This window comes from Triturus cristatus, chromosome 1_2 (assembly GCF_964204655.1).
Source record: "Triturus cristatus chromosome 1_2, aTriCri1.1, whole genome shotgun sequence".
Taxonomy (NCBI): Eukaryota; Metazoa; Chordata; class Amphibia; order Caudata; family Salamandridae; genus Triturus; species Triturus cristatus.
In genome coordinates, this window is record NC_140580.1 from 229,519,529 (window position 1) to 229,537,376 (window position 17,848).

Sequence of the window (17,848 nt, forward strand, 5' to 3'; positions counted from 1 at the left end):
TTCGGAATGTTGTCTTGGACCTGAGTTTTAAATTTAGAAAAGATAGCTATGCGGTTTCAAATAGCGTAATCAATTATGCTCATTTCATGCAACTTTTTATACAACCCCTGTGCAGTTTAAAACTCTCAAAATATTTCAACTCTCATCTAAATATCCCTGAAATCATGGTGGCCTTAAGGATGAAGTTGGATATTGAGTTCTTCAGATATGTCACTAATCATTTCGGTAGGAATATCAGAATTTGAATAATTGCTGGGGGTCTAGGCAACAGCTGTCCATAGTCAAGGCAATGCCAATTATTCAAGGGTGTATGGCAAGTAAACAGACCCTTTGGACAGCATACAAATTAGCCTTTTTCTGTAAATGTTAGTTCCGATGCAAAACGATGCACTTGCAATCACAATCCGAAAGCAACATTTAATAAAGGCAGAAATGTCGCTCATGCAAACACTAAGGAGTTTTTAACAGAAGTACTGTTCATGCAAAGAACATGATCAGTTTGACAGGGTAACATCACACCAAACCTTCAACTTATTTTTATGTAGTTATTTATTTTATTTAAAGAGTAGGGAGCATAACAGAGTCAAGGATTAAGAGAATACAGAAGCAGCCTCTTGCATTTGAGGATTAAAACATTAATTTATAAAAAAGAAAAACAGCCCAAATGCATGCATTGGCTTCCACTTGGGAGCTGTATATGTTACTTAAGTAGTATTTTATCAACAGTGTCTACAAAGCCAGATCTTTACTGTAAAGAAATCCAAGTGCCACTGAAGTAGTACATTAGCATAGCTGGCACTCTCAAAATGTGGAGTCAACTTTTACAACTAAAGGTAAAGGTCTTTTAAAAAGAAACACCAAGGTCAAACTGCTTCATTGGTGAAGCGTTTGCATTAAATCAGACCATTAGCTTCCAAAGATTATTCTGGTTGGTATCATTAAGATTTTGAATCCATTCCTTACTTACAGAGGCATGGTTTTCTTAATGATGTAATGACACTATATCAGGTTCTTTCACACGAGAGGTATGACATTTTTATAATTTTAGAGTAATTATGAGTGACATTTTCTCACATGCAAAATCAAGGTATGAAGACAAGGGAAAAATATCTGAGAAATTAAACCCATTTGAGGACTGAGAAACTAAGTTAACTGGTGCAAAGCGCAAGAAATAACTGTTAAAGGACTTCCATTTATCAGACTTGTCCAGGTAATATACTTCGAATCATACAAATATCAGGAGCCTCCTTTGCAACATTCAATCAAGGCTCTGCACATTAGGTCGGGAGCGGTGTTTTTTTGCGCTCGTGTGTTTAAGGCAGGTGTTTCCAGCCTTTGCCGACTCCCGCAGAAAAACAAAACACAGATGGTCATCTGTGGGGGGCCCTGGTTCCTGGCAAAATCAGGAGATCAGGACTCAGAGCCTCTCTGGCGCCACGCGAGTGGCCCAGTCCAACAAAGAACCGAAGTCGGAGAGGCCCCCACAACATGAAACACAGCTGCACACTTCACGCGGCGCCGGGCAAGTCCCTAGGTCACCTTCTGAGTTATACCGGCAGTGCCTGATCGTGCGCTGCCAAACACATGCTGGTAACTAACTTAATTGGGCCAAGGCCGCAGATGAGTCAGTCCGTACACTGGTGGCGCTCCACCGGAGGCGGCGATACAGAGGCTACAGGCACTGGCAGGCTCAGGCTGCGAGCCACTGTGCAGCAATTGGGGTTTGCCGCCGGGCCCCGGTCAGCCTCCAGTGTCATCCAGAGTGTACAGTGAGTCTCCCCAATACATAAACGGTATGTCACACTTTCCTACTCACAGGGAGCAACAGTGTCGGGGCGCATCACCAAGTCAGGAACTATATCACACTGTGCAATAAGTGGGACACCCTGCAGTACCTGCTTTGCATTATTTGCACGCCAGCTTGAATACACACCTTCCACCCGGCAGACTGGCAAGTGGCGTGCCTCAAGTGAGTGTGCACGCTCATGACACAGATACCAGTGTGATGTACCTCAGCCAACAGGGCACTCAGCTGCTCACCCCTCCCACACCGCTGCAGTATTCAGTCTCCTTCAGCTCCTGCGTTAAATGCAGTAACTGTATAGGCGAGATGAGGACTGCCGACGATGTGGCACGTATCAGGGCTACGTGGCTGCTTAGCGCGTCCGTCCACTCAGAGTATCCTGGCGGCCGCTGCACTCAGGGTCACTGAATCCCTCGGCTGCCACAATTAATTGAATTTGGCGGTGGAGCTGACAGCACGCGGACTGTGGCCCGGGCCAGTGCAAGCTGCTTCAAGCAGTGCAATGCTGCGAGCGTCATGATGGAATTTGGCGCCGCCTGCATAGCCAGCCCCTTGAATTTGACGCCGCCTGCATAGCCAGCCCCTTACAACAAACTGAACTTTCCGATGGCAGCAGGATGTGACGTCCTTCCCCTGCGGCGCCGGTTTACAATATAATGAACGAGTTATGCTACATTGTAGCAGTGAGTGTGAGCCTTCCTGCCAGCAACCTTAGCTCAGAGGCGAGCCCCAAGCCTTCACACGGGCAGCGCGCTGCCAGCTGCCACACTTAGACAGTGCTTCAAAGAGACAGGTCCTGAGACTGACCATGCATACACGTGACAATGCATTTCAGTGCGGTAATGCGGAGTACCACACTGAAATGCGTTAGTCTAACGCCAGATGCGTGGTACTTGGCAGGACTGCCCCGACAGTCCCACAAATGCGGTTCAGTATGTTCTAAAATGTGGGTCCTGACATTACTTAACAATAAGAGCAAACCAGTTAGTGGATCTCAATTTAAGGGTTCGTTTTGTGCACACCATGGTAGTTCAGTCACCTTAAAAACTACATATTGACCACTAAAATGTGGTATTTAAAGGCTGCTCGTTATCGCCGCTGCTGTTTGCCCTGGCAATCGAGCCTCTGGCGGCCCATGCTCGACTGGGACGCGCGTATGCTGGGCTGCTCCTGCGGGGAGAGACCCATTATATTTCCCTCTACGCGGACGATTTATTGCTTTTCCTGGCTGACGCGGAGGGGGCCCTCCAGGGCGCTAGGGTGCTACTGGAGGACTTTGGGCGCCTCTCGGGCCTAAGGGTTAACTGGGACAAGACTTGTGTCTACCTCATTACTCAGTGGGAGCGGATCCCCCCCCCCCTTCCTGGGGGCGATCCGCTGTGCGGATAGTTGTCTGCCGTATTTGGGAGTGCACGTTTACCGCACCCAGCGCGACCTGTTGGAGGGGAATGTGGGGAGGGCGATCGCGGGCAGTATCGGATTCTGGAGCACTCTCCCACTCTCGGTGGCCGGGCGGGTGGCGCTGCTGAAGATGGTGGCGCTCCCACGCCTGTTGTATTTTTTCCGCACGCTCCCTGTCTGGGTGCCGGTGTCACTCTTCCGCAAACTTACGGCCATGGTCACGGGCTTTATCTGGGGGGCTGGCAGACAGCAGGTGGCGCTGGCCACACTGTGCCGGCCCAGAGCCGAGGGAGGGCTCGCGGTACCTGATTTTGAGTGGTACTATTTGGCTGCCCAGCTACAATGGCTCACGCAGGCAGTGGCTCGGGAATTTAGAGGCCCCGAGGGTCCGCAGGGTAGAATGATCCCGCGACACGTGCTTTCCTTTATAGTTTTCCAACAGCGACTCGAGCTGTCACAACTAACGCTCGAAGAGCGAACGCTCCTGCTGTGTTGGAACCGAAGCCTGCGGAGGGCCGGCACTGCTCGCCCTTACGCCCCGGAGATCCCCTTGGGTATGTGCACGGCCCTCCCCCACGGCGGGGACTGGTCGGGGCTGGCCCGCTGGGAAGACCTAGGGATACAGATGGTGGGGGACCTGTATCTGAATGGAGAGCTTCAGCCATTCTAGGGGCTGCAGGACTTCTTCGGGATCCCGAGGGGCGACTATCTCCTCCACGCGGCCTTGGTGGCGGCGCTATAGAAGTATTGGAGCGTGGGGCTCTCGGAACCGCGGACGGCGGCCGGCTGTCAGTATGTGGTCATGGCGGTGGGCACACTCAAGGCCATTATTTGCCTCTATCAGAGAATGGCCACGGAACATCTAGCTCCTTTGACTGCGTTGAAGGATAAGTGGGAAACCGATATCGGGAAACCTATCCCGGAACTGACGTGGCCTACACTACAGAGACGGGCCTGGAAGAGCACGCGTAACGCCCGGTTTCAACTGGTGCAGTACTTCACCCTGCATAGGGCATACCTGACGCCAGCTAAATTGTTTCAGTATTTTGGGGGCCCCACACCACAATGCCCTCGTTGTGGGGAGGAGGGGGCTGACTTTAAGCACATGTTTTGGTCCTGCGATGCTTTAAGCGGCTACTGGGAAGAGGTCATCGACTGCTTGGCCCAAGTGACAGGGCGGGAATTGCGGGTGGAGATGGGAGTTTGTTTGCTGCTATGGTTTCCGCACACGCCGCGCACGAAAATCACGAGCAAGTTTTGCGACCTGGGGCTGGTGGTGGCCAAACGAGAAATTACCCTCCACTGGAAGTCGAGGACGGGTCCCAGCTTCACGAGGTGGAGAGCGACATTTACCAAGTGGGCGGGTAGCGAGGGCACGCTCCGGCTGCAGCTTGCGCTTAGGGGAAGCGATGACAAGGCTCTGGCCATGGCTCGGGCATGGGAAGCACTAGTGGTTGATCTCCAGGGGTGGGGAATAGCGGGGGAGGGGGGCCCTGCGGCACTGGAGCACCCGGCAGGAACCATGGGGTGGGGGAGGCTAGCTGATTAGCTCCTGGGGGCCGGGGGCTTTCCTTTTCCTTTCTGCTTGGGGCCTGTCTGTGGTGGTGGGGGGTGGCTCGTGGCTCCTAACACGGCTACTTCTGAGAGAGGTTTAACCTGGTAGTTGTCGTCTCGGCACACTGACATGTGGGTGGGGGGGGGGGATGTATTCGTTCAGGGGAGGGTTTGGGGACAGCGCGTTGGTAGGTGGAAGTGGCCCAGATTGTACTTGGACGTGGTTTTATATGCGGATGGCGGCCACTGGCCAGATGAACATTGTGGATGTCAACTGTGTCTGAGTAATGCAATAAAAATTGTTTTTGCAAAAAAAAAAAAGTGGTATTTAAAACAAAATGTTAGGGTCATACGCTTTTCTGGGAATCTGTTCATAGACCGCCGAAAATCGCTAAATTTTCGGATAGTTAAGTTTCTGGCTAGAGAAAGAAATAATCCTTAAAATACCTTCTTTTGATGATGGAAATTACTTGTTGCCTCCTGCTAACAGTCATTGTCCTTCGTCTTACATATTCGATCGCCTCAGTTCTCATCTCCGAGCGTTGGGGAGCGGGATGATTTCTGGGAGGAAAACCTCTCAAGTAAGACGCGCCGATCTATAATTGAAGGCGCTGCCAAAAAAATGCAACGATGGAAAACAAGCAGGATGGCGTGCAGCTCGGCTACTAACTAGGTACTTAAAGTTAAAGGTGGAATCGACTGGAGAGGAGGAGAGAGGCCTCCCAAACCCTGAAGCTCACCAACTTCCGGTCTTGGGACCACCCGAGGCAGTAGGGCTCTGCCTCTAGCGATCAGTAAGAAGCACTGCAACCTCTCCAGGGAAGGCCGAGTGCATGTGTGGAGCCCCAGAGAGAAAACAAGCATTGGCATAGCCAATACGTCTCGCCTTTGGGACCTTATAAGTGTTTAGTTATCCAGCACAATATCCTTGGTGCAACATCAACTGTTGCATGGCTAAACACTTATAAAGGTCACAAAGGCGAGACCTAATGGCTATGCCAATGCTTGTTTTTAAGTGATTTTGGTATTACTACTGCTCCTTGTACGGCAGGTCTGCAACATTAACATGAATCAGATATTACGGACATTAACTTCAGCTATTATGGGAGGTAGGATTTAAAAAAAAATAATAATAAAGATACGGTTTACAGAAAAAAATAAAAATATCACTTGTCTTTACTATGCAATTCTTTTGAAATGGCCAATAAGCTGCTCTCATAACTACTATATGTACTTGGGAGCCTGGATACCTAATCCAAAACCACTACCCTTACCCCACCTTATTATGCTCTTACAAGAAGAGCATCTTGCTTTTTGCACAAAACTGGAAATTCATTAAGGGTTTTAGAGAATCCATTGTATCATGCATGTCTGTGGCTTCCCCACACTTAAAGTTGGGAGTGCGGGACGAAGTGCAATTCATTGGCCTAAAATCTGCCCTTAGAAAATACACTGCTTCAAGTAGAGCCTCACACTAATGATTGTTCCCGCACTATTCCGTGTTATCTAGGCCTGTGCCAAAGTAGCCAATTTGGGTTCTGGTCTGTAAAAGTAACGTCATTCTTTTTCTTGAGAATTTGGGGCAGTCTCACCCGAAAACCTTCCCTTGTTAGTCAACATGACAAACCACAAACTCCCTGCATACACCATATGCTTTGTACAGCTTTCAAAGACTTGACAAAAGCTCCCTACAATTTGTGGGAGTACTCTGGACATGTATCATCTGCAAAAAAGTAGGTTGTCAGGGGTACTATTGCCCATCAAAGGGACAACTACATTTAAAGCAATTTCAACAAATCCATTTCAATCACTAGGTGTTTGAATATCTTGCTTCAAAACAAACACTGACCTACAGCCCAAAATGTGGCTTCAGTACTACTTGACAGTATTACCTCTTTTGACATGACATCTGAAATATGGTAATCTTCTTCTCTACCTCTTTTCTTTTTTGCAGCTGCAAAAGGAATTGTATATGCTTTAATAAGGTTAACAAAACACAGAAGCAGGAGATTTTTTTTTTTTTAAAATGAACAAAAATCAATGTACCTTGCTTATCGTTCTCCTCAACTTGATTTTCTGCCTGCAAGATAAACAGAAAAAAAAACTCACCTGAGTAAATGTATTATGAACAATCACCCTAAACCATAAATATCACTGGAAAACCAACACATGCATTCAATAAGTAAGGTGCAGGTTTCACTTTTAAAACTCCGGGCCAAGCACCTAGAAAACATCTGTTTTACACACTTCTATATTGGAATATACAGTGAAACAAATTTAGGCACGGTTTTGTAATGGAGTAGATCAATGGTGAAGCAATGTGTTGCAAAAAAACTGTTTAACGCTGTAGACAGACAACATTCTTTCAACTGAAGGTAAACGGATGTCTTTCTTAATTTTACTATTTTCTTTTTACTTCTTTGGTATTCCCATTACTTAGCTATATTTCCATTTGAGCAAAGTTTTCAGTAAATATATCTCACTTGTAACAGAGTTCAATGAGATACATAAACAGTTCTAAAAACTGGAATCAGTTTCTTTTGTGTTCCAATATCGATCTTCCCTCTTCCAAATGTATGTACCAGTCCATTTAAATGTAAGTAGTACGCATTTACTATTTCAAAAGTAAAAAGTCAGATGAAAGAAAGGTTTTTAATTTAGGGTTATCAACAAAATTCATTTTGGTCAAGGCTACAGTAGTACCTTTTCTACAAGTTGGCTGAGCAGGTTTCCTATAAGAGTATTTTTCCCCCCATAGTTGGTCACAAAATTACATTCCTTCAACGTGTAGACAAAATCAACGTAATTAGTTCTCACTACATTGCCTTGACTATTAAGCTATGACCGCATGTAGACGGCAGGGTCAGAGGCTCACCTAAATTTGGAGGATTATGGAAAAAAAATATACATACACACGACCCCACAAGAGCAGCACTATGTTTACAATAGCAACAAACGATTACCTATACTCGCCTTTATGCCAAATTTTCAAACATGGGAAGCGTAATATTCTCTTAAGATGAGCCACCACAAACTACATGCATTTTGAGTATCTTACTAGAACTTCGTATTTATACCATTTTTCCACCAAATTTGCTACCTTCCATTAGCCCTTTAAGCCGGAGGGAGAATCAACATGTAAATATACTGCATTACAACCACAACTTGCTGCCAAGCTTGCACAGTTAGCTACCACGCGCATGTGATGCAAGCAGTCCTTTACTCCCTAGGGAAATCACTAAACCCTATACAGACTCTCCCCTGAAATATACCTCCCAAGACAAGTAGATACATTAGCTTTCTTATTTGTGACCAAAGAATACATTTTTTCAGCCCACTGGGTTAATCCGCTTAGTTTACTCGTTTGGAAGCCTAAAATGTTTAACTTATCGATACTTATCGGGAACAGACAAAGATAATGGAATCTGGTTGGTGATCCATTCCTTTAAAAAGTGCAATTTGCTCTCATGGTTACATTTTTCATGATGTGTGGATCATGTTTAAAAACTATAGCCATCACAGAGTCTGAAAGGACAAGACGGGGAATATGGCGGCCAATTGACGCCGCTCCGGCAACCATGGGGAGAAAGGCTAGGTCTTTAGAGTGAGATGCAAGCTGGACGCAGGTTGCAGAACTGATTTCAGTGCTCTGAATGATGGATTTACGGGAGGGGGGTACCATCCACCCATGCACTTACACTTGCAGGGGAATAATCTACTTTGGATATCCTGCCCTGCACCAGAATAAAGTTAATGACTAAAGGCCTGTTACAGCAGCCGTGAGAAGATTATATTTATCAAGGTCAACACGTGAAAGGGGGCTAAATTGGGGGCGGGGGGGGGGGGGGGGGAGAAATCAAAGGCAAGGAGAATTAGGGTGTTGCCATAAAAAGCTGCATATAATTAAGAGAATCCCCTATACCCTTTCATGGCTGTATAACCAGCCAAAAAATAGAGCTAAGAGACCTAAAGGTGATCGCTAGTAAAAGCACAATCATCTCTAAATTCCTTCTTCAAAATCATGAACATTAGGAGGGAGAGAGACATAGCAAGAATATAATGGAGGGGGTACAGAGGAAATGCAAATGCAGCTGGGGGAGGGAGCTGTGCCTATTGAATGAAAGTCCCTCCCTCCAGAGGAGCCCCAAGAGGTTGCCTCACAGGCCATCACGTCAGGCGCAGATATCCTCCTAACAAATCGGTTGGATTGCTTACAACTCCCAAGTACATCAGATGCAACCGCAAGGGTGAGCGACTTTCAGGTCCGAGAGTCAGGCTACGAGTTAGAGCAAGAGAAAAGAAGTGCCTGTGAAAAGCCTCAAGGCCAAAAAAGTGAGCCCAGTCTGGAACTGAAAAGTACAATCCTAAACCTTAAGACCAATGTAATGGTTAGCACTGAGACTTCTGGGACATTCAGAGAGCATGCAAAGTCCTTGACTCTAAATTAGATTACTCAGCAGAGCAGACAAGGCTTCTGGAGCAAAATATGGAGATATTAAACCTAGGCCTTCAAAATAACATGCAGCAGATAAGAGTTCTCGAAACAACAAAATAGGCAGCTAATGGAGGATACACAGAATAGAGATGCATGCCAGGAGAAATTAAAGAATTCTTGGGAGTCCCCTAATGCATGAAAGGCAGTAATCTAAAATAAATTGTAATTAATCTTTTTAGGGCAAGACCATTTAAGTAAAGGTGACCGATTCCTAGGGACCACTATAGATGTAGTAAATGTTATGGGACAACTCAGAATGCTGGTTAATTTAACGTATTCAATTACAAGTGCATTTAACACAATGGTTTCTAGGCGCTAAACCAAATACGCAGAACCTCCTAACTGCTACAGTGCCTAAAAAAAGCTAAGATGAGAATAACCAGGTTTCAAAGGATTTTTTTTTTTTTAAACAATAAGAAGTAAAGCTTAGAGATGTGGGCAGCCACAGAAATGGAACAGCTGCCCCATCTGACTTGACAAAACCTGGGAATTATAACTTTCCTACCTGAGGGAGATCTAAGCATCCTACTTTGAGCGTACCAATTAAAAACAGCAGAAAAAAGTTTGACCCTTTATGATAAAGGGCTATGAAGACCAAGCATATTGCCTTAAAGGGGTTGTGCTTCCTAATAGGGTGCCAGTACCGCGTGCAAATGCCAAAACTGACAGTCATTTGGGGGTGTTAAGAAGAAAAGACTCTGCATTCACACCACCTTCAGCTTACTCAAAGAGGTTGTGTTAATATTCAGTTAAAGGGCAATGTAGTAGTCAAGTCGGGAGGAGATTAAAGAAATGACCACGAAATGACCAAATTCATCCAGAGGGCGTAGAACTTTATTGGACACTGGGCCTCTTGTTGGTGAGGAAGAGTATGGTTCTGTATGGTTAACGTAGGAGAGAAAGTTGATGTGACAGAGGATGATCCTGGCTAGAGTGCTCATGCATGCACTTAAGAGGGTTGGGCTCAAGGAAGGTCCTTGAGGAACTCCACAGGTGAGGTCACCGGTTTTTAGATGTACAGTGCCAGGTTGACCGACTGGGTCCTTCCAGTCCGGAAAGAGCAGATCCATTGGAGTGTGCACCCATGGATTTCTATGTCATGTAGGCACTGGGTAAGGAGAGGGTAGGAGACAGTGTCCAAGTCTGCAGAGCGGTCCAGGAAGATGAGGGATGCATTGACTTCAATTCAGTCATGCAGCTATCATCCATGGTGAGGATCAGGTGGTTGTAGGGAGTTGGTGGTGACAATCGTATTGGGTGAGGAGTTGGTTGAGGATTTTCTCTAGAACATTGGCCGGGACTGTTAGCAGGAAGATAGGTCCTGGAGGAGGTGGAGGTTGTCAGAATGATGTGTTGCAGTCATCTGGAGTAGGTGTGGTGAGGGCAGGGATCCAATACAGCCCTCGAGTAGATGGCCTTCATTACGGTGGCAGTTTCTTCTGGGTGATGACAGGCTAAAGTTTAGCATTTTGTTCTTTAGAGAAGAATGGGAGGCGGTTGGTAGGGTCTGTTGGGTTGAAGTGGCTATAAATGGCAGTGATTGTTGCTGAAGAATTGAGCGAGATTGTTGCAGAGGTCCTGCAAAGGGACAATACAATTGGAGGTGCCACAATCAATGTGTCTGTTGGTGCTAACATTAATGTGGTCTGCCATGCCAGCGTGTATGGCGGTCAGGATCATTTAACAATAGCATCCTCGACATAGAAAGAATGTAAACTGTATGCTATGAAGGAAATGCCCTCAAGTAATATGCTGTAAAATGCAACAAGTGGATCAAGTTTTATATTGTGTGGAAAAATCAATAAAATATTTAATAAAAAAGTGTCTCCGGGCAGAATTGCATGTGCTCCTGTCTGCATTGCCCCTGCTTATTCTCCATTTGTTTGCAGTGGCTTTTCATCATTCTGAGTTCCTCCATGTACCAACTGGCCTATGGTCTAGAACTTGTTGTACTGCCGTTGGTCCAGTTGTTGAGATTCTGAATGGCTTTGGGAAGGCTGCTGCTGTGTTCATGTCAGTGGGTGGTGGGCTGGTGGTGCATGAGCACTAGATTGGGACAGGGATGAATAATTTGCCTAGGGTGTGGTCTGTGAGTTTACTGTGGTATTGTCTACTCAGACACTGTCGACTGTGGTAAAAAGAGGGTCCAGATGTCGTCTGGAAAAGTGGCAGGTCCTTTTACTCGTTCGTGAGGCTCAGACTTCCAAGGTCTTCGATGAGTTCTTGGAGTGGCTTGGGGGAGTGAACTGTACAAAGAAATTATTTTTTACAAAGCAACTATGCACTTGCCTGTTATATTTTCACATGCCCAAAATAGGATTGTATATTTATGCAAAAACAGAATTCACAAATGTTATGTCATATGCCTGGAAACCTGAACCTGTGGCTAGTTTCCAGGTGAACTTTAAGGAATACCTGAAATTCAGAAATTTGCATACAGTTGCACTTTTCTTGAAGAGCAGAACCTCCAAGTCATGTTTTTCAGCACACTGCCCAAAATCGGTTAACACTATATATGTAGCCAGTTTACTCCTGGTTTGCAAAGATACACAGTTTGATAGTTCCTGAAGTTTGGAAGGCCCAGACCTCCTTTTTCTTTGGTCAATTGAAATTCAGAGAAATTCTGGGTCTCTTACCTTGCCATAGGAACGAGTTGAACATTTTATAAATCTTGGTCCAGAAATCATTAGAGTGTCATTGGTACCATACTGGCTAAATAATTTATTAGTGGGGTAATCATTGAACGTCTCTGCTCTTACCCACCAGGATAAAAATGTTGGTGTCCAGCCATCCAGTAACATTGATTTTTTTTTTTTAATGAGGGCATTCTCATTCGTCTGCAGGGTGGTAATTAGGTAAAGTCTAATCCTAGGTATTTGATACTATTTGGTTGCCATGAAAGGCCAGAGTTACCGATTATTTCCTTGCCGCCAAGATTGTTTAGTTTTACCTGTTTTCTCTTTATTTTAGTTTATAAGCAAAAACCCGCAGAAAATTCTATTGCTGTCATAAGTGCAGTTATGGCTTCCTCCGCGTTTGCGGAGACAATAAACAAGTCATCAGCGTAAACTGTTATTTTGACCGTGCATTTGTTGAAGCGTACTCCTGTAATCTGATGGCTGTTCCAAAATTGATAAAGGAACGGCTCTATCGCCAGCAGGAACAAGGAAAGGGAGAGAGGACATCCTTGCCTAGTGCCCTGTTCTTGTTTAAAAGAGCATGAATTACAAACTTGCCCGAATTGCAGTGGTCTTGTACATGGGAAATTCCAATAAGATGTCCAATAAAAAAAAATAGAAATGCGAGTCAACGTGTAACTATTAAGACCAAACCAGTAATCAATGAATTCACCTTCATCCCTTTGGTGACCTTCTGCTTCTTTTTTTCAAGCCTCTCCTTTCTTTTCTGCTCCTTTAAAAAGAAAAATATCACCATATATAATTCTGGTATAGGCAACTGTAGATAACATTTCCACAGATGTGTTAGTTTGAAGGCCATTCCAATATACTGCATTTCTTAAAATGGTCTGCATCATAAACAGAAAGATGCATTCAATATTTAGCTTCCAACCAAATCTGTACAGATATGAGACAAACATAACAGCAAGAGACCTAAAAGTAAGCAGAGCATTGCTGACCATACACTTAAAGACTATTGGTATCAGACTAGTATCCATCAAGATGGCAGTGGTTTCAAATTTGGGAAAAAAATACCACTACTTAAGAAAAAAAAGTTACTTACTCAAACTGATTTCTCCATACAACTCCATCTAGAGGACTGCTGCTTTGCCCTGAGGTTCCTACTTCTTTTCTTTCTAACAGAAGGCGTTTGCAGAGGGCAGGGCTGAATCAGATGAGCAGGAGAAGCGTAGCCACCGCTGTTAAGATCTCAAACCGCCAACTGGCTGATCTTGCGGGGCGTCTGCTGGCTGGCGGCCGACAGGGGCCCCGGTGACGACCCTGATAACTCACAAGTCTCACCCGGGTGTGCCCGCAAGTGCTGGTGCCGGACGGCAGCTGCCGAGCGTGTGCCACAGGCTAATGCGGAGGCGGCCCGGTTAGATCCGGGTGCAGCCTGTGTCTGCCCTGAGGCCCACTCGCAAACACAAGGAACTCCAATCACTGCCTTTCCCCTCCCTCCCCCAGTCACCATCACCATGCGGACACAAAATGAGACAAGGGAGCAACTTCAACTTGGGGGAGTGGGGGGGGGGGGTGCCTGGGGCAGTTGATTTGAACAAGCCTTAGCGGGTGGCAGTAATAGCTAGTCCTAGGCAGAATTGGTTTCGCCTGCACAGCCTGCAAAGCCGTGCCCGTTAACTTGTCCAACCCACAGCACAAACTTGCCTCACTAAACCCCTCCCCCACCCACCTTCCCCAAGAACAACCAGGGCATCCCCAGAAGGTAGAGGAGGCTGACTTTAAGAGCAGAAGCCAGGGATCAGTACGCAAAGGGGGTGGAAACCAAAAAGGACAGGACAAAAGTAATAAGCGGAAAAAGGACATAAGGATCCAACACACTGGGGGCCAATCACAAAGATCAAGGACAGAGGTTCAAGGACAAGGGGAAAGACAAGGAAGAGCAAATTGAGGGAAAGGGTCTAGGGTGAAGCGAAAGAGAAGAACAAGTTACTTACCTTCGGTAACGATGTACCTGTAAGAAACATTAGATTCCTCACCTTAGAATATCCCCAGGCGTCAGACTGGATCCGGAAGATTTTTGTAGCAATACCCCTTGCGCGTCGCTAGGCGTCGTCTGCGGCTCCGCGTCAGTCGTTGGCGTCGTGCGCCGGAATGACGGAGTACTTGGACGCCGCTCTCGCGCGCTGACGTCAGTTCTTGTACATAGCTTTCCACGCCAGGAACGCAGAGCCATGCAAGAGACCGACACTGGTGCCAAAAAATCTAGGGCCCTGAAAGGGATAGCCTTAACCCTAGATGTCAGTTCGCAGAACGGGGAGGATGGGTGGGTCGGTGAGGAATCTAACTAATGTTTCTTACAGATACATCGTTACCGAAGGTAAGTAACTTGTTCATCTGAAAGAAACACGTTAGTTAGATTCCTCACCTTAGAATAGATACCCAAGCAATACCAACCCCGGTGGTGGGTCTGCGAACCAAGATCACACCAGAAAGTCCTGGAGGACAGAAGGGCCAAAGAAGCCATCCCTCCGGACTTGGCTGTCTAGGCAATAATGCCTGGCAAACGTGTGCAGCGAAGCCCACGTCGCCGCCTGACAGATGTCCTGCAAAGGGACTCCCCGTCCCAAAGCAGTAGTGAACGCCGTGGCCCGAGTAGAATGGGCTCGCAGCCGTCTAGCCGAGGTGATGGCTACCAGGAAAGCAGTCTTAAGAGTGAGAAGACGAAGAGGACAATTGTGAAGAGGCTCAAAGGGAGCGCACATCAGGAATGTTAAGACAAGATTCAAGTCCCACTGAGGCATTATGAAAGGGACAGGAGGGAACGTGTGAGTAATGCCTTTAAGAAAACGTGACACTACAGGGGACTTGAAAAGAGAGGGCTGATCAGGAAGCCGTACGAAGGCAGAGATGGCAGCAAGATAACCTTTCAAGGTGCCCAGGGCAGAGCCCTGCCGGGCCAAAGAAAGAGGAGAACCTCAGAAAGAGGGGCGGAAAGGGGATCCACAGCCTTTGCTGTGCACCATGCCACAAACTTGTTCCACCGGCAGGTGTATACCGTCTTTGTGGAGGGACGCCTGGCTGCCAGAATGACATCACAGACTTCAGGAGGCAAGTCAAATGGCATCAACTGCCGCCGCTCAATCTCCACGCATGGAGGTGGAGGCTGGACAGGTTCGGGTGGAGGACCGTCCCCTGCTGCTGCGACCGAAGATCCTCCCGAAGGGGCAGACGTATCGGAGGATCGGTCAACATACTGAGTAGCTCGGGATACCAGTACCTTCGTGCCCAATCCGGAGCCACCAAGATGACTTGGGCCCGGTCGCGCCTGATCTTCAGCACTCTGGGCAGAAGTGGTATAGGCGGAAAGGCGTACAACAGACCGCAACTCCACTTGCGACGAAAAGCGCCGCCGAGCGAGTGCCGCCTTGGAAATTCCAACGCGCAGAACTGCTGACATTGCGCGTTCTCGTCGGTGGCGAATAGATCTAACCAAGGCTCTCCCCACTGCGGAAAGAGCCCTTGCGCCACCTCGGACCACCTCGGAGTTCAGACGCCATTCGTGAGCCATCATGCACCGGCGGCTGAGTTCGTCTGCTCTGGCGTTCAGAGAGCCCGCCAGATGTTGAACCACCAGGGTGATGCCCTGGTGTTCCAGCCATGTTCAGAGGCGCAGAGCCTCCTGACAAAGGGTCCACGACCCCACCCCGCCCTGTTTGTTGCAATACCACATGGCGGTGGTGTTGTCCGTGAACACCTGCACGACACTTCCCCGGACAGAGGGAAGGAAGGCTTTTAGTGCAAGTCGAATCGCTCTCAGCTCCAACAAGTTGATGTGGAGGCGAGACTCTGCCGGAGACCAGAGGCCTCTGATCTCCGCCTCTCCCATATGGCCACCCCATCCCAGGAGGGACGCATCCATGTATGTATGTATGGCGTATTTGTATAGCGCAAAACTATCACCCGAAGGGTATCCTGGCGCTTCAGACAATTATACCAACACCACACAGAGCAGTCAAAAGAAATTAATCAAACCTAGGAAAGAGAAATGTTTTTAGTTCCTTCCTAAAGGAGGTAAAGTCCCCGGAGCTTCTCAGCGACAGGGGAAGAGTATTCCAATGTTTAGCTGCCACAAATCCAAAAGCTCTCCCGCCCATCCGAGCTCTCATTACCTTTGGAATTACCACCAAATGTGCTGATAAAGACCGAAGGGAGCGAGTGGGCACATACCACTGGAACAAATCCTGCAACGGAGCAGGTCCTTGCCCATGAAGTCCTTTAAACACTAAACAAAGTGCTTTGAAGATGACTCGTTGCGGGACAGGTAGCCAATGAAGATAGACTAGTGCCGTAGAAGAAGAAGCGGAACGGCGCCGGGACAAAGCCAACTTAGCCGCCATATTCTGCACACGTTGCAGCTTAGCCACCAGATTAATTGGGGCTCCCAGCAGTAGTGCGTTGCAGTAATCCAGCCTGCTCAATATGGTGCCACGCACAACTTCTGGCCGAACGTGGGCCGGCAGTAGCGGAAGAATCTTCCACAGCATACGTAGCAGCATCATAACAAGTGGCCACAGTTTTATTTACAAAGAGGTCCAGATGAAGATTGGGCCCAAGCACTACGCCCAGATTTCTGGCGGAGGCCGCTGCTGAAGGAGCATCTGGAAAAGAGGTAGGCCAAAAAACAAAAAGGCAGCGGCCGAGGAACCCGATCCAGCGAGCAGTGTAATACCTCTGTTTTGGAGCCATTGAACTGCAGAGAGTTCTGCCTCAACCATTCTGCAGTTGACGCCATACACTGGTGAAAAGTCACCAGAGGCACCGCATCCTTGCCCTCGATGGAAAAGATGAGCTGTGTATCATCGGCATAGTTAATAACAGAGATGCCGAAGGATTTAATCAGACTCACTAGAGGGCGAAGATAGAGATTGAACAAAATAGGGCTGATGGCAGACCCTTGCGGAACACCCTGCTTAACTGCTTTAATCTCCGACTGGAAGGGTGGCAAGGCCACTACCTGCTGCCTATCACCCAAGTAGGAGATCAGCTAGTCACGAGCCAAGCCCTTCACCCCTACATCCTCGAGTCTTCTGATCAGGATGTCGTGGTTGACCGTATCGAAGGCGGCCGACATATCGAGCAGCACTAAAAAGGCTGCTCGGCCAGTGTCGGCTCGCGAACGAAGATCGTCCAAAACGGTCACCAGGGCAGACTCCGTGCCGTGTGCGGGTCTGAAGCCGAATTGAGACGTGTCCAGGCAGAAGTTGGTCTCCATAAAACTGGACAGATGTCTAGTAACCAGTTTCTCCAGAATCTTAATGGGAAAAGGGAGCAGCGATATAGGTCTATAGTTCGCTGGGCAGGTAGGGTCCAAGGTTTCCTTCTTCAATAAAGGTGAGACCACTGCTAATTTCCAGTGGACACGTGCCAAAGAAAGAGACTGGCAACAGATAGCATGCAACGGAGGAAAAAGCTCCGCCTGGAATACTTTCCAGTATTTATGTGGCAATGGGTCCAACGGGGAACCAGAGGATACACTATTAGCCAACAGGCAGAATTCCTCAAAGGATGGAAGGGGAAAACTATCCAACTGTGCCCGTTTACCAACTACCCTTTTCATCTCTATAACGGTCACTGATATGGGACCCTGTGCAGGCTGAATAACAGATGTAGTCGTTAAAGCAAGCTTGCTTAGGGTCAGAGCGATCTTATCTTCAAAGGCCTGCGCCAGAGAGGTACACAGAGCTTGGGAGGCAGGGATATCGTTGGCAGCAGAGGCAGGTCGCGAGAGGTCCCCAACAATCTTAAACAAGGCCTGCGTTTTATTCGATGCATTTAAGAGCGACTCCTCCAGGAATCGCGCTTTTGCAGCTTTAATCTGTTTTTTATAGGACAACAAGGCCTGTTTAAAGAGAGCTTTCTCAGAGTCAAGATAGTTTTTTCTCCAAGCTCGCT

At 47.4% G+C, this 17,848-nt stretch overlaps 1 protein-coding gene across 1 annotated transcript in view; it reads right to left on the reverse strand.

Annotated features, from left to right (window-relative positions):
- The window catches only part of HELLS (helicase, lymphoid specific), a 372,397-nt gene that overhangs the window by 291,459 nt on the left and 63,090 nt on the right, over nt 1–17,848 (reverse strand). The window contains exons 4-6 of the mRNA XM_085603527.1: nt 12,606–12,665; nt 6,806–6,839; nt 6,652–6,713 (exon numbers count right to left, since the gene is read on the reverse strand). Of these exons, the coding sequence (XP_085459653.1) occupies nt 6,652–6,713; nt 6,806–6,839; nt 12,606–12,665 (156 nt within the window). The remainder of the gene's footprint in view (nt 1–6,651; nt 6,714–6,805; nt 6,840–12,605; nt 12,666–17,848) is intronic.